The sequence below is a fragment of the Mesoplodon densirostris genome, chromosome 4 (assembly GCF_025265405.1).
Source record: "Mesoplodon densirostris isolate mMesDen1 chromosome 4, mMesDen1 primary haplotype, whole genome shotgun sequence".
Lineage (NCBI taxonomy): Eukaryota > Metazoa > Chordata > Mammalia > Artiodactyla > Ziphiidae > Mesoplodon > Mesoplodon densirostris.
Window position 1 is genome coordinate 184193355 of NC_082664.1, and position 17172 is coordinate 184210526.

Consider the following 17172-nt stretch of genomic DNA (forward strand, 5'->3'; position numbering starts at 1 on the left):
AAAAATTTTGATGCGTTCATTAATACCCAAACAAGTCGATGAATGACACAGCTTAGTATTTATCCAGAGCTATGAGCTCAGGTCTTGGCATGCCATAAAGGGACTTAGTCTTCAATTATTTGGCTTGGACATACGTTCATTTCAACCTGCAAGTTTTGCATCTGTATATATGCTTTTAATCTGGAGTCGTAGAACACAATTTAATTTTTAAACTAATGGGCACTCTGCATTTTTACTCACCAACCTTCCAACCTCTGTTTCCCCACGCAGCCGGTGACTCCGTACCCTAATTCTGAATGAAGTATTAAACTCCTTACTCTGCTGCCCTCTGCGCTTACCTTCTGCTCCTTTTCACAGTACAGCTTGTCTGTCTTATCAGCTACTCCCTGAGTGGAGAGACCGTACTAAACTCATTTCTGTGTCTTGCAGGGTGTCTTCCTAGTTAACACAGGACTGTCCATCCTCCGCTCAGGAGGGACGGTGACAGAACGAGGCTCCCGAGGGGCCAGGCTGCCCTTCGCTCTCAGGTCCTTCCGAACAGCTTTTCCTTCCTCTGAGCCTGAGTCGTTCTGTTCCCTCTGCTGCTGATGTCTTTCCCCACCTTCTCTTCCTCCCCTTTCCCCTCCTTCTCCTGCCCCCCTTCTCCTTGTAGACATACTGTTTCCTTGCTGCATTTGCCCGCTTCATGTGAATATTATTTTCTCCCCTGTCCATGGTTGCTTCAAAATCTTGCAATGAAAATATTTAGCTTTGTATCCATCCCAGCGATTGGGCGACACAGTTGTTAAGGCGTGCACCCCACACTAATACTGTGAGTCTCTCTAAAAATACAGTAAGTTTCACTCACTTCTGAATCAGAAATGTAGAGAACCCCTTTGTGAAATAGGAGGAGAGTTGGAGGATTTTTTGTTGTTTGGAAATGGTGGCTTTCTTCATCACAAGTATTCTAATATTAATGTAACTAGGTACTCCTTAGTAACACAAGATAAAATGTTGAAAGGTCATAATTATAAGTAGATCTGCATTTCATGTGCCTTAGTGTAAGTATCCTTAAACTGAAGAATGAATTTCTGGACCCATAGTTGAAAGCCTGCTGGAATCCATTTCTATGTGGTTTGAAGGTAGATTGCGTATAGAATTTAATACTATAGGATCAGGAAATCCAAGAGAAAATTGAGGAGACTAGAAAATGGTTGGTGAGCTTTCAGGCAGTCCCAAGGGATCTCAGAGGCTGAGGCTAGAATCATGCTTTATCTCCCCTCTAGGCATTTCTTAGGGCTGTTACTTGAGGATAAGCTATCTGCACCGTCGGCTCCAGGCTCAGCTGGGATAATGTCAGCAAGTGGGTTTGGAGACGTCTGCCCCTACTCACAAGTGCTTCGTTCGGTTGGGCTTATTCCTGAGTACTTGCTGCAGTAATGGAGGAATCCAGGGTTCATCCCTGGGACCACTTCCCCAGGTGTACCACCACCTCACCTGGGGAAGCAGGAAGGTGAAAGCATTCATTTAGAAAGCTGAGTTCAGCAGCAGGTGGTTTGCCAAATGAATCCCAGTGAGAAGACCAGAAGCCAGTGACGTGTTGCCCTGATAGAGTGTGTTGGGGACTTGGAATAGGGCAAGTGTCCTTGGGAGCAGCCAAGAAATGGCCAAGAGAGAAGACCGGCCAGTTTGCGAGGGCGGTCTGGTTTGGGGCAGCTTAAGTTTGAAGACAGTGAAATGTCCAAATAGAAAGGCCTGTACAATAGTTGGAAATAAAGGATTGAAGCTCCAATTATTCATTAGAAATGGGGCTATCATTTTGGGACCCAGAGGAATGAAAGGCTTAGGAACGAGTGTGGAGCAGGTGGGCATGTTCGTGTTTTTTTAATTCATGATTGAATGTGACCTCTTAAAAGCTAATCAGAAAGTAGCTGTCTCTCACTTGAGTTAACACATACAACTAAGGCAGTGTTTATGGATCAAAATATTTATGTTAAATGGGCAGTCTTTCTTTAAATATTATTTTGCCATCTTATAAGTAGGTTGTTTCATTCGCCTTTTTTTTCTTAATCTTAAAGAAAGTAACATCTTATTTGGTAATTTTATGCAACCAGTTAATGGATTAAAAAGATTAATTAAAGGAAGATAAATAGGAAAGTTGGAAGCAAAAAGAGAAAAACGTTTACTTTTGAAGTAATTTTCCCTCCAACTGAATGTTCCTACACGCTAGCACTGGGAAGGCCAGGTATGAAGACTGGGGAAAGATGGGCTTTTTTTTTTTTTTTTTTTTGCGGTACGCGGGCCTCTCTCTCACTATTGTGGCCTCTCCTGTTGTGGAGCACAGGCTCCGGACACACAGGCTCAGGGGCCATGGCTCACGGGCCCAGCTGCTCCGCGGTATGTGGGATCTTCCTGGATCGGGGCACGAACCCGTGTCCCCTGCATCAGCAGGCGGACTCTCAACCACTGCGCCACCAGGGAAGCCCAAGATGGGGTTTTTAATGTAAGTTCGGAAATGTGGTATCAGCCTGGAGTATGATACTGGGTCAAACTTTGTTTTCAAGTTCTAGATGAGTGATGATGTCATCTGAACACAGGTCAGTCAGTGGAGAGTGGTGGGCGTGGACTGCTGAGTGACAGCTTATGATCACAGTGGCAGGGGCATCACATATTAATCCTCTCCCCCCCATCCACCATGTGTTGGTGAGGGGTGGTGCCTCACTAATTTATACTGTGTGATCAAACCTGTGTTGATTTCACCTTTCACGTGAGCCAGGGACCTTGCTAGTCCTTCTTCTGTTATGTATCCACAAACTCAGAATTCTCAGGCCATGAGAAGTGAAGGTGTTTGATGGTGCCCCCAGCTCAGCAGTGACAGGGCTCTACTTCAGAATGACGTCTAGAAGACAGTCACATCAGGAATCCCCGGAGGCTTCTGAAGAGACTTTCCAGGCTCCCTTTCTGGAATGTTTTGGATTTCCTCTCTGGAAGGGCAGTCTTGGCAAAGACATTTTCAGACTTGAAAACCTTTGTTTAAGACTGCTTTTGGGGCTTCCCTGGTGGCGCAGTGGTTGAGAGTCTGCCTGCCGATGCAGGGGACACGAGTTCATGCCCCGGTCCGGGAAGATCCCACATGCTGTGGAGCAACTGGGCCCGTGAGCCATGGCCGCTGAGCCTGTGCGTCCGGAGTCTGCTCTGCAACGGGAGAGGCCACAACAGTGAGAGGCCCTCGTACCGCAAAAAAAAAAAAAGACTGCTTTTGTGGGGCTCGGTTCCTTCATGATCTTCCACGAACTGATTAAAACGCACACGCACACTTGCACACGACCTTAATTGGTTAAGGGGTTCTTCTAAGTGGCAGTTGGGAGTTATATGGTTTTTCATCAGAGGAATTTGATGTACTTTGCAATCAACTACAGTTAATTAATTGCTTTCCCATTATGTGGGTTTGGGGTATGGAGTGGCAGGTCGTGTGATCCCTGTTCCGTTGGTGGGAAAGCTGAGAAATACTTCGCTCCAGGCCACACAGAAGGTGGCTGTGCGCCGGGAAGGCATCCAGGGGCCTCTGCTTATTGCTCGTCCCTCTGTCCAGAAATTCAGTGCCCAGGGGGCCTGAAGGCCTCACTGCTGAACATTCCTGTTTTCTCTCCTATGTGAGTCAGAGGCTCGTTACACATGGAGCACTTCTTCACACAGGAGGTCAGCGTTCAGTTTGGGGAGGCGGTGGCAGAGTGCACTGGGCGTTTACGTAAAGAGATGGAGAGACGTGTGGTAGTGCCGTGATCGTGAAGAAGAGCCTTTCAAAACTGGAAAACACTGGTGACTGCTTGTGCAGCCAGAGGAACTCCAGTAGTGAAGAAGAAAAATTAGAACCACCTTCCTGAGAAACAGCCTTTAAGTTGATACATATGTTGTTACACTGATGTAGTTAATTTTTTTTTTACGATGGTGTGTTAGTTTTTGCTTTATAACAAAGTGAATCAGTTATACATATACATCTGTTCCCATATCTCTTCCCTCTTGCGTCTGCCTCCCTCCCACCCTCCCTCTCCCACCCCTCTAGGTAGGTGGTCACAAAGCACCAAGCTGATCTCCCTGTGCTATGCGGCTGCTTCCCACTAGCTATCTCTTTTACGTTTGGTAGTGTATAGATGTCCATGCCACTCTCTCACTTTGTCACAGCTTACCCTTCACCCTCCACATATCCTCAAATCCATTCTCTAGTAGTTCTGTGTCTTTATTCCTGTCTTACCCCTAGGTTCTTCATGACCTTTTTTTTCTTAGATTCCATATATATGTGTCAGCATACGGTATTTGTCTTTCTCTTTCTGACTTACTTCACTCTGTATGACAGACTCTAGGTCCATCTACCTCACTACAAACAACTCAATTTCGCTTCTTTTTATGGCTGAGTAATATTCCATTGTATCTGTGTGCCACATCTTCTTTATCCATTCATCTGATGATGGACACTTAGGTTGCTTCCTAATGTCCTGGCTATTGTAAACAGAGCTGCAATGAACATTTTGGCACATGACTCTTTTTGAATTATGGTTTTCTCAGGGTATATGCCCAGTAGTGGGTCATATGGTAGTTCTATTTGTAGTCTTTTAAGGAACCTCCATACTGTTCTCCATAGTGGCTGTACCAATTCACATTCCCACCAGCAGTGAAAGAGTGTTCCCTTTTCTCCACACCCTCTCCAGCATTTATTGTTTTTAGATTTTTTTGATGATGGCCATTCTGACTGGTGTGAGGTGATATCTCATTGTAGTTTTGATTTGCATTTCTCTAATGATTAATGATGTTGAGCATTCTTTCACGTGTTTGTTGGCAATCTGTATATCTTCTTTGGAGAAATGTCTATTTAGGGCTTCTGCCCATTTTTGGATTGGGTTGTTTGTTTTTTTGTTATTGAGCTGCATGAGCTGCTTGTAAATTTTGGAGATTAATCCTTTGTCAGTTGCTTCATTTGCAAATATTTTCTCCCATTCTGAGGGTTGTCTTTTCATCTTGTTTATGGTTTCCTTTGCTGTGCAAAAGCTTTGAAGTTTCATTAGGTCCCATGTGTTTATTTTTGTCTTTATTTCCATTTCTCTAGGAGGTGGGTCAAAAAGGATCTTGCTGTGATTTATGTCATAGAGTGTTCTGCCTATGTTTTCCTCTAAGAGTTTGATAGTGTCTGGCCTTACATTTAGGTCTTTAATCCATTTTGAGGTTATTTTTGTGTATGGTGTTAGGGAGTTATCTAATTTCATACTTTTACATGTCCCTGTCCAGTTTTCCCAGCCCCACTTATTGAAGAGGCTGTCCTTTCTCCACTGTACATTCCTGCCTCCTTTATCAAAGATAAGGTGACCATATGTGCGTGGGTTTATCTCTGGGCTTTCTATCCTGTTCCATTGATCTATATTTCTGTTTTTGTGCCAGTACCATACTGTCTTGATTACTGTAGTGATGTAGTTAATTTTAAAAATAGTCTCTAAGACAAAAAGAGTAGAAGGACTTTTGTACTGAAAAAAAATTACCTGTTACTAATCAGAAGATATTTAAATTCCATCTTCTAATGAAATTTCTACTCAGTAGAGTCTGCACTTACATTTTCTTAAAGAATAATTTTACTTATTCAGATGTGTGTGACTTGTATGTTTATAATGCCCACTAAGAAAGGGTTAGTCCTCTTTTATTTTTATTACAGAGGAGATGGTGGGAGTGATGGAGGGCCTCATCTCCAAAGGGGAATCCATGCTCTACAAATAAAACGGTAACTTGTTTTCAGTTCTGAGCTTTAAACTCACTTTGCCTCTTGGCTATCATAAATAAAGATAAGTAGAGAAAAAGCAAAGATAATTAGATGATTATGATAAATACACTGTCGAATCATAACAGTGTATACCTCCCCTAGCCAGCATTATACGACCACATCAACTTAACTACTGAAAAATGACAATATGAAAAATCTCTGGGAAGGGCTGTTAAGCTTTAACTCCATTCACTTATTCATGGACACATACTATTAACTAGTCCAGCTAGAGCATAATTAGAGCCTTCTCACTGCTGTCTAGCTACTCATTAAGATTTCTGACTCTAAGGAGTGTTGGTATCTAAGGCAATTTAATGTAATTATCTGAAAATGTAATAGATCTTTTCAGGGAACTTGTCGCCTGATGTATTTGCAACAAAAATAGTTTTTATTCCTCGAAGCATGCTTTCCCCCCAAATTTATTTGAGAGGCTAAATAGAGAAAAGAAGCTTTGCCTAGTTCCCAATTTATATAATGCACTAGGCTGCTTTACATTTTGTTTTAGAAACACCATATTCAAGTCCTGTTACAGAAGTTTGCATGCTGAAGAATTTCTAAGTATAAGGGTCAAGGAGTAAGAGGTACCAGATTTGGTATAAATGATGTTTCATTTTATATATATCTATAAATCTTTTGTCCCTTTTTGGTCCGCTGACCTTTGAGATTCCTGCTGACAAGGGCTGTGGATCCTAACCCAGCTCTTGGCCTGGCTGGCTGTGGCCTCCTGATATTTCTGTGACACACAGAGCGTAGCGGAAGCTTATGTTCCTCTTCTGGTCCATCCTTTACTCTCTTCTGTATTTAAAATATTAAAGTATTATAACATAATGTATTAACATATGCTCATTGTAATTATTCAAGCCATGCAAAGGAATAAAAGTGAAAGCCCCCTTCCACATGTTTGTATACATACACATATGTGATTTTTATACATAAAATGAAGTCAGACTGTGATTCTACATTGTACCTTTTGTATTTAATGCTATGTCTTGGTGATCTTTCATATCAGCCTTACTCCTTTTAATTGCTCCATAGTATTTCATTATACATAAATCAGTAATTTATTTAACAGTTCCCTTACTGATAAGTTTTTAGGTTGTCTCCCCAAATCATGTAATTACAACAGTGCTGCAGCAAATATTTTTACATATGCTTTGGATATGTACACTATTTCCGTAGGATGGATTCTTTGAAGTGGAATTGCTTGGATCAAAGAGTATGCACATTTCGAATGTTGATAGTTGTAACGGGCAGTTGTTCAGTGGGTATAAAAGTTCAGTCATGCAAGATGAATAAGCTCTAGATCTGCCATACAACACAGTACCTATAGTTAATAATGCTGTTTGTGCACTTAAAAAATTTAAGAGGGCAGGTCTCACGTTAAGTGTTATTAACAAACAAAAAGGGGGAGGTATAAAGAAACTTCGGGAGGTGAGGGGTATGTTTATTGTCTTGATTGTGGTCTTGGTTTCACAGGTATATGCATATGTTCACACTCATCAAATTGTGTACATCAAATATGTGCAGTATTTTTGTAATCAATTATACCTCAGTAGAGCTGTGTTAAAAAAGAAAAAGAATATATGCACAGTAAAGTCTAATTACTGCATTAATTTTTTTTTTATTTCAGACAGAAATAGTGAAAAGTGATCAACCAAGCTTGGTTTATGTAAAAATTTTTATGTTACTCCCTACAGAAAGCAAGCATCAGTTTACACTCTTATCAGTAACACACCAAAGGTTTTAACCTCGGATACAGAGTGAAATCAGCCCAGCTCTTAAAAACAAAACAAAGTGCCCAGGTACCATTCATGGAAGTTTTAATTGAATTGGTTTGGAATGGGGTCTGGGCATTGATGGTCTTTAAAATCTCTCCAGGGTGTTAAAGTTGCTCACCTAGGATTGAGATTAACTGTTCTAAATTCTAATCTGCAGTCTTTTTTTGTTTGTTTGTTTAATAGGGGGAAAATGTATCTTATATGGATTTACCTATTCCTCATTGCTAGTGAGGTTCATAAATTTTTCATACGTCAAGTAGCCATTGTATTGTATACCTTGCCTATTTTCCTATGTGGTTGTCTTTTGATTCTTGGTGCAAATTAATCCTTTGTTTTTTATGTGCAAATAATTCCTCTCTGCTTGTCATATGTCAAAGCCAGATGACTGGCTCCCCCATTCTTTCCTCCAGTGATTGGAGATGCTACTTTTATCAAATATTGTCATTTCACTTTTAAGAGCTTGTTTCCAGATCTTTCTCTGTTACATTGATTTATTTGGATGTCCCCATGCTGTTTAATTACTATAGCTTTGGTATATTTTAATATTTGATTGGTCAGAGAGTTTTCTTAAAATATTTTAAATTACTTTTTACATATTTTCCATTCCCGATCATCTTGAGAATCAAATTTTTAAAAAAATCTAAAAAATGCTGTTTGGATTTTGGTTGGCTTACATGAATTTGTAAATTATTTCTGGATAAATTGCAATTTTAATAACATTGAATTATCCTATTCAGGAACATGGTATGACCATTCATTTATTTAATCTTTTATATACTTCAGTAAAACTTAATAGCTTTTCCCCCATATATTTACAACACATTTCTTGTGAGATTCACTCATAGATATTTTTACTAGTATTATTTTGCCAATAATGGGATGGGAACTTTTCTCAAATTACATATTTTGATTTGTTATTCTTAGTGTATGGTGAGTTACTCATTTTTGAATATCCAGGTACCCTCGTATCCAGTCACTTTGCTGAGATATTTTTATTAATTATCATAATTATTCAGTTCATTCTTCTGAATCTTTTTAGAAAGACTATTATATTTCCTACAAAATTTTCATCATTGCAGCAACATTCCAGTAGATCATCAATTTCTGTAAATGTTCCGTGGTGGTTTAAAAAGAATGTGTAGGGAATCCTTGAATTGTTCCTTACCCGTTCCTGATTTAAAAAAAAAAAAAAAATTCTTAGCAAGCCTGCAATCCAACAATCTGAGTCTAATTTCTTTTTTCTTCTGGAACAGCATCTTCTCTTTTTCCTTGGAGTTTGCTTCTGGTCTCATCTCTTGAGCCCTAGGTTTATGAGTGCTGAATTATCAGCATAAAATTGGCTTGCAAATAAACCGAAGGCAAAGCAATATATTTTACTAGCTTGACTTACGTGGTTCTATGCCACTCACTTGGAGCTCTGACCCTTTACCATTTCTACTCCTGAGAGATGAAGAGCATCTCTGAGCCAAGCTCTGCGCCGGGCGCCAGCCGCTCTGTCATCATTAATAAACAGTCGTTGGCAGGGTTCACGGCTCTTGCTCTATGAGTGGCATGTTTGGAGGAAAAATGCTGAGAACATTGAAAGCCAGCTGGACGGCTGTGATGGCTGTGTCACCTCACGGGGTCTCACCCGCTGCCCCCTGACTGCAGACAGTGGGGAACAGGAGAAGGAGACCTCTGTTCCCCATCGCACCTCTGCCTGCCATCCTGTCTCACTGGGTCCGACAGGACGCCCGGAAGGATGGCCCTGTGAGCGTGCTGGCCATCGCACTGCCACCTCCTAGCTTCTGGCACCCTTTTCGGAACCGAGTTACTCAACACACGATGGGTCACCTCGGCCTGCCAGCCCCTTGTCCCCTGCTCCGGATTCCTGCAGTAATCGGAGTGGTCTCACCTGTCCACGCTGGCCGGCTCCAACCAGGGGCCTCTGCAGCCAGAGGGATGTGTAAGAATGTAGTCAGCTCCCGTTAGCCCTCTCCTTACCCCCAGACCAGCCACCTTGAATATTTTCTGTCGGTTGTGAACTAAAGGCAAAAGTGCTCAGCCTGGCCTTTGGCCCAGCAGGTCGTGTGGCCCGCCTGGCCTGTCCGCTCACCTGGGCCGCCGGCCTCCTCCTAGCCTCACCCACGTGGCCGCACCCACTCCTTTGACTGCGGCCTTCAATCACGCCGGCGCCTCCTCCTGTCCGGACCTCTGCCCAGGCTTCTCTCCTCAGGCGAAACTTCCCTGATGCCCTGGCCCGGTTAAAGCCCCCATTTTGGGTTTCCCTGGCCGTCTGCCCCTCTCCCTTATGGTACCTCTTGGACTTAAAATTTCCATTTATTGGGATGGGCTTTAAAAAATTGAAATCATTCTTCTCCACTGAACTGTGAGCTCCATAAAAGCAAAGACCACGTCTGTTTTTGTTTACCAGGATGTCTCTAGAGCCTGGCATCGGACTCGGCAAATAGTTAAGTAAATAGGAAGCAAATTTGTTGAATGAAAGAATACAGAAGTGATTTCAGGCAGCTTTCTCCCTGTTTTACTCTTGAATACATGCTTCATCTCAGCTTAGTCATGTTTATTTCTTCCTTATCAGCAGTAAGGGGAGGGGATTACTGTATATACTGGATAGGGTAATTAACTTCTTTATTTCAAAGATTTTATTTAAATCCAGGAAAAACATTATTTTTTAAAATGTCCCCTATTCATCTTTTAAGAAGAAATTTTGAGGAAAGTGAGAGAAAGCAACATTCGTCCGATCTCGGCATGTTTGAAGCGTGATCACAACCATGAACGTCGGCCTCCTGGTCGTGGAAAGGAACCTGAGCTGGTAAAATATCCAAAGGCCGGTGGAGCCTGGAGATGTCTGAGAAGCATCAGGGGATGGAGGACAACTAGCAAAAGAATTGCATTAATTCAAGACATAGAAAAGCTTATTGGAAGCATTCTTCAAAACCCTTCAGAAGCTAGTAAAATAATATTTTACTGCGTTTTTCTCCAGCTCTTAAAACCTCACAAATGCAAATGCGTGATAAAATGTGAAAATAAGTATTGGCAACTAATTACATTCTCGGGAGATTTAATTGAAAAGGAGCATATTCGCATATTTGCACTACTTCTCTTCAGTAAGATGTTTATGGCATCTGGTCAAAGTGGAACGGACATTTGAAAACCCTTTGACATAGCTGGTATTTAAAGAATAGCAATTGGCTAACATTTGCGGCTCTGTACATTGAATATTTTGGCTCCCATCCGCTGGTATTCATTCTAAAAGATTTATAATCCTTTGGGGAGTGTGGTCAGTGACAAGAGTAGAAGTAAATCCTGAAATGTGGAAAAACTAACTTTCCCTCATAAAAAACTGTTCTAAAAAAATCCCTCAAGCCTATGAATATGTTTCCAGATTTTCAGAAAAAGCTGATGATTTACAGAAAAAAATATTTTTTCTATAAGGATCTCACTTGTTAATGATAAATGTAAATTTTCCATCATTTGGCTTCAAAATTGGCCTAGAGATAATTCAGCAAAATACAGGGCCTTACCTTTCGGGCATCAGCTGCAGTTACATGACTTTTAAAAATGTATGTCGTCAGTTGTAGTGTCAATAATGAAATAAAACTCAAAAGGTGGAAATAGTCTACAAGAGACAAATGAAAAGCACTTGAACTAGGAAGCAAAGCTTGTGCTGAGCGTCTAAGTAGAAAAGTGCTGTCATCACAGAAACTAGAATGCAGGCACAGGGGTCAAGAAGGTCCTCCATCACGTGCGACTGAGAACGTCAGGACAGAACATCCCTGTCCAGGGAGTGGCCTGGGGGGCGGAAGTGCCGTTGGACGACTTCTCGCCTCCTGCTTGTGCTCGAGTCTGGAGCCACTGTCTCAAGAGCCCTCTCAACCTGAGGCCCTCGGCTTCCATTTCAAACCTTTATTGTAGGAGCCCACCTCTGTTCCTGCAGGTGCCCTGGGAGGATCCTTCTGCTTCCTTTCTCCATTTAACTTCAGAAAAAGAGCCTTGTTTCATGACTTGTTTCCCTTATTTTCTTTGCTTTTCTTTTTTCTGCATTATTTTCCTTAATTATGGTTGGCACTTAGATGCTTCCTTGTGGTTTACAAACTATCTACCTTTTTCTAAGAGGTGCTGGTGTGCGGGATCCTGTGTCTGACAGCAGTGACAGGGTGTATTGCGTTACGTTTTAAAACCCACAGTGGGGAAATGGGTGGGGTTGAAATTTCTGTTGATACCGAGAAAAAGATGCTAAAAGCTGTAAGAACAAAACTTATTATTTTAAATGTAAGTAACAAAATTAAGGCTCTTGTCCTTCTAAACTTAATCTTGAATATGGAGGACAGCCTGGAGTACCCAGAGGGTAAGTTAGAATGAAAGCAGAAATGGCACTCATAGCATTTTGAGAGAAGTGGAAGGAATGTTCTGGAAAGGAGTTAGTAGGAAGTCTGAGCCTAAGCGTTTCCTTCTTCACTTTCTGATGCTCACCCTCTACTGATCCCACTTTAGTTTCTTATGTTAAAAGAAACATACTGTGTTGAATTCACAAAAGGATTGGCATGTGTGCATTTGTGTGATATGAAGGAGGGGGTGGGTAGCTTGAAGATAATTTCCATTTTTTTTGTGCTAAGTCTATCTATGTACATACACATGTATGTAATATATAGCAATATAAAGTAATGATTTGCAAATGATAATAAATATAATTTGAAGGTGTCTTCCCTCAAAAAAGAGAGATTTATTTGAGGCCACTGCTACTATGTTTTGAGGTAGAAATCCAGGGCTGTCGTTTATGAACACCTTTTACAAAAATAGTTTATTCTTGGCTCCATTAGAAATGTTGCTTTTGTGTCTTATGAACTATTTTGGGGACTCTTATTTACCAACCACCCTCGATAACAGTAGAAGTAATATGTACTATGCTGTGTTCTTCAAAGATTTTCAAAGTATTAATGATCAGTGGACATTGCTTAAGAATTCCTGCAATGAATTCTGATTTAATTTCCTGGCAGGCCTGATTCACCGATCAATCATTAAAAATTTTTGAATCTCATGGGTTTTTTAAAAAAGCAGTTCCCCACTACTCTTCACTTGTGGTGATTAGCTAAACAGACCCTGATTTGCATGTTGGTGGGCCAGTGTTTCGTTCACGACAGTGACACTGTCTTTTTTCTCCTCAGTCCACCCACCGGTTGGGCCCGGGTTTAGTGGAACTACCGTCTCTTTCTCAGCCCCACGCCCTCGCTCCACTTACTCTTGGTCCCAGTGTGGATGGCTGTGCTGCTTCCCACGTGGCTCTGCTTTCCCCAGGTTTCCTCTGTCCCAGACTGTTCTGTGTACGTGTGTAAGACTAATTTTCAGACGTGGTTTGCATTGCAGAGTACACAGTTCAGGGACTGCCTATTACCTCCACGTAAAACTCACGTTCCTCAGACCACCTCTCAAGGCTCACCCCCTGGCTCTATTTAATATCCTAATACCACCTAATGTCTCAGCTGTTTGAAGCAGACAGACCACCTTTACATGGTGACTCTCGAACGGAGCAATATTTTATGACGCCCTGCGCAGCTTTCTTGTGCTTCAGCTCTGCATGATTCATTTAACAAATTATAATCTACTCAGAGAATTTAAAAGAATTGAACATGCTGTGTATGGGGACACACACTTCCCGGTTCATGGATTCATCACCCTTTAGCAAATTTCCTTGGGAGTGTGAGCTTATTTAACCTTCCTGTGGCCTTGCGTCTTTGCAGCGAGGAAATCAGACGGCTACAGTGATTGCATTGTGTGCATTGAAGGACTACAACTTAGCGCAGGAGACCTGCCAGTTGGCGATCAGAGATTTTGGAGGCCTTAACGTTTTAATAAATTTACTTGAGACAGATGAAGTCAAATGTAAGGTGAGTGGCTGGCTCGCAGTGGATGAGGAGCCTCGTTCGCGCCTTCACCAGCTTCTCTTCTCAGTGCTGGGCGCCTGCCCTTCCTGCTGCTTGTTCCTTGTCTTTATTATTACTGACAACCCGCTTCTGCTATTAGCTATTAGCTGCTCTTGTCAACTCTCCGCTTTCCTTCCTTCTCTTCTGGCTCTTTTCCATTAGCATGTGCTTCTTACATGATGAACGTTTGTTTACTTAATTGAAGGAAAATGGGGGGGGGATATGTACAACACCTGGGAATAGAAACTGTTCCCTTAAAAAAAACTTAATTGGGGAAGGATTTTAGGGAGGCTTGGAATTTTTAAAAAATATAGCACTGGTTATGCATTAAGCACCCATTCATCTATAACTTTTTCTTCTCGTTTAGATTGGTTCGTTAAAAATCCTGAAGGAAATCAGTCATAATCCTCAAATCAGACGTAATATTGTTGACCTTGGGGGCTTGCCAGTCATGGTTAATATTCTTGACTCTCCGCATAAGAGCCTGAAATGTTTGGCAGCTGAGACAATTGCGAACGTCGCCAAGTTTAAGAGAGCCTGGCAGGCGGTGAGATGCCACGGGGGCATCACCAAACTGGTGAGTAAGTGCCATTCATGGCAGCGGGCACCCCGCTGTCCTCCCCGGCTCCTCCTGGACATAACCACTGGGCGTGCTCTGGGAATCTTCTTTTTGTGTAGCGTGTCCTTGAAAATTATTTTTGTGTATTTACATTGGCAAGTAGCCAAAAAACATGTTCAACCTCATTTTTCAAAGAAATACAAATTTAAACAAATAGAAGTAATTTTTACGTGTCCCAAAGGTAGGGATACGTATGTGTGTGTGCGCAGCGTCGGTTAGAGGGTGGTGACTTACTTCACTCAGTCTGAAACTATCAGAACATGGTTAATCAACTGTACTCCAGTATAACATAAAAAGTTAAAAAAAAAAAAAAAAGAGCATGGTGAACACTTGTCTGGTAGCCCATGTCCTCTGCTGTGGTGACCTCACTATGAGGAAGTGTCCTCCATGGAGACAGTCAGAGCTGCAGGCACTTACTCATCTCATTGCTACTTAGAGGAGTGACAATTGAAAATAGCATGTTTTACAGTATGAGGTTAGTAAAATAATATGCATCATATCCATAAGAAGCATCCGCTGTCAGTTGTCAGTATTGTGTTTTGGAAGTTTATATAGTAACATGGAATGTTTAATATTATATAAAATCATAACAGGATTGAAAACTGATGATACCCATGATCCCAACTTTTAAAGACCAGAGCTAACAAGTATAGAAAAATCACTTGAAATAAATACAGAAAATTATTCATCAGGGGTTTTCTCTGAAATGACCACCAAATTTCCTTCCTACTTTTCTACATTTGCCAGTTTGCTTTGTATTACTTTTATATTCAGAAAAAATGATTATTTCAATAACTATCGCTGAAAGAAAAAAGTAGGCTCAGTGCCCCTGCCACAGCAGGAGGGATCTTTATGAAGTGCAGTATGGAAGTGCATTTGTATCCTCACTGGATCTTGAGTCGCTACCACGGCTTTTATCACGCTGGATTGTCACCACTTCCCTACTTTAAGGTCCTGAAGATGAGAGACGTGTCTTACTCATCTTAGTGTCATCCTCAGCACCTCGCCCAGAACCTCACACATATAAACAGTTAATAAGTATCTACCGAATTAATATGGATTTAATGTGAATAAGTGCGCACTGAAACATGTTCAGAAATGTACTGACAGAGGTTCTGTGTGTTCACTTTCTCCACGTGTACTCCGTAGAGCACCATACCTTGTCATTGTTTGCCTCAAGAACAAGGTGGACTCATGGCTGGATAGGTGGGTGAATAGATGGTTAGCTATGCGGTAAAACAGATGTGGAAGAATGTTGTTGATAGGATCCAGGTGGTGGGTATGTGGATGTTGCTGTATTCTTTCAGCCTTTGTGTGTGTGTTTGAAAATTTTCATAACGAAACGTTGGGGGGAAAGGTAGTTATTACTATGATTATCATTGTCCTGCTTAAATAATGAAATCGTATGGTAGGCTGACGTGGCAGTCCACTGAAACTACTCCCATAAGAATGAAAGACAGAACATAACATATGTTTTTTTTTTTTTTTTTTTTTTGCTGTACGCGGGCCTCTCACTGCTGTGGCCTCTCCCGTTGCGGAGCACAGGCTCCGGACACACAGGCCCCGCGGCCATGGCTCGCGGGCCCAGCCGCTCCGCGGCATGTGGGATCCTCCGGGATCGGGGCACGAACCCGCGTCCCCTGCATCGGCAGGCGGACTCTCAACCACTGCGCCACCAGGGAGGCCCCATAACATATGTTTTTATGGACATCTTACGTGTCATGTTTAGGGGCCTGGAGTTTGGACAATTACAGTCACGTAATCAAAATAATGACATACATTTTAATTTAATTTTAAATAATAGCAAAATTAGGAACAGGAAAGACCATTAATGGGTAAACTTGAAATTGCTGGGTTGGGAACACATCTGACTTCTCAACCAGGATTGGGGATCCACTTTTGGTTGGGTACATGTTGTGGGGGGAGTATGTGACACGCAGGCCAGAGTCCCCAGCAAAGACTGGACATGAGGGACATCACACAGTACAGAGATGAAGCCGTGGGCTGATTATGGCCCCAGAGCAAGGGAACCAAGGGCAGGATCAGAGCAGGCAGGAGGGCACTGGCCACAGTGGGGTCTGGGCACCTAGATGGCATTCAGGCTCCGGAGGGGCGGCTCGATGAGACTGGGCAGAAGGTGTGACGCCTGAGCAAGCAGGGAGGGTGCACCCAGGCAGGGAGCACTGCACGTCCAGGGCCGTTCCGTCCCGAGGCCAGTTTATGTGCTGCTCTGTGTGTAGAGTATCCTCGGTCCTTTCACTGAAAACCATTTCAAGTACGTCTAGAGGTGTAGATCCACAGAACAAGGTGGTGGGAACACCAGTATAAATATAAATGTAAATAAATGTATGTCCCCGACCACAGTGATGTCACAGACTCATGGTCATGGGGGTGTGGGGGCAGTGGGGATATGGGCAACAATATAAGCATAATGGGGAGTGTATTAGGTATTTCGAGGAAGTCAGTACTGGGAATAGTGGAGGAACTAAGGCGGGTGATCAGCCAACTCTACTTGGAGAGGAAGGGTGAAGAAACAAATGAATATAACAAAACACAAACACACGGATGCAGAGAACAGACTAGTGGTTACCACCGGGGAGAGTGGAGGGGGTGGGGACCATACAGGGGATTAAAAGGTACGAACTACTATATATGAAATAATTAAGCAACAAGGATATATTGTACGGCACAGGGAAATATAGCTATTATTTTACAATAACTTTAAAATGGAGTGTAATCTATAGAATTACTGAATGTTGTACAACTGACACTAATATAATATTGTAAATCAACTATACTTCAATGAAAAATTTAAAAATTTAAATGAATTAATTAGGATAGAAAATTTAAAAAAAAAATTTTTTTTTTAAAAATAAAGAGAGGCTGGAGAGAGGAGATGTCACCTTTCTTGAGTCTTGAAAGGTGAGTAGGTATTTATCAGGCAGACACATCAGGCAAAAGCATTTAAAGAAGATGAAGCCATGTTGGTAAAGGCCCAGAGCTGGGAAACAACACTGAATGTTTGGAAACTAAGTGGTGTAACGTGGCCAGGCCTTGGGTGAGGTGGGCTGA

The 17172-nt window shown here is 42.0% G+C and overlaps 1 protein-coding gene across 1 annotated transcript in view; it reads left to right on the forward strand.

Annotated features, from left to right (window-relative positions):
- Positions 1 to 17172, forward strand: part of ODAD2 (outer dynein arm docking complex subunit 2) — a 187059-nt gene that overhangs the window by 48396 nt on the left and 121491 nt on the right. Inside the window, exons 11-12 of the mRNA XM_060095515.1 lie at positions 13299 to 13445; positions 13849 to 14058. Coding sequence (XP_059951498.1) covers positions 13299 to 13445; positions 13849 to 14058 — 357 coding nt within the window. The remainder of the gene's footprint in view (positions 1 to 13298; positions 13446 to 13848; positions 14059 to 17172) is intronic.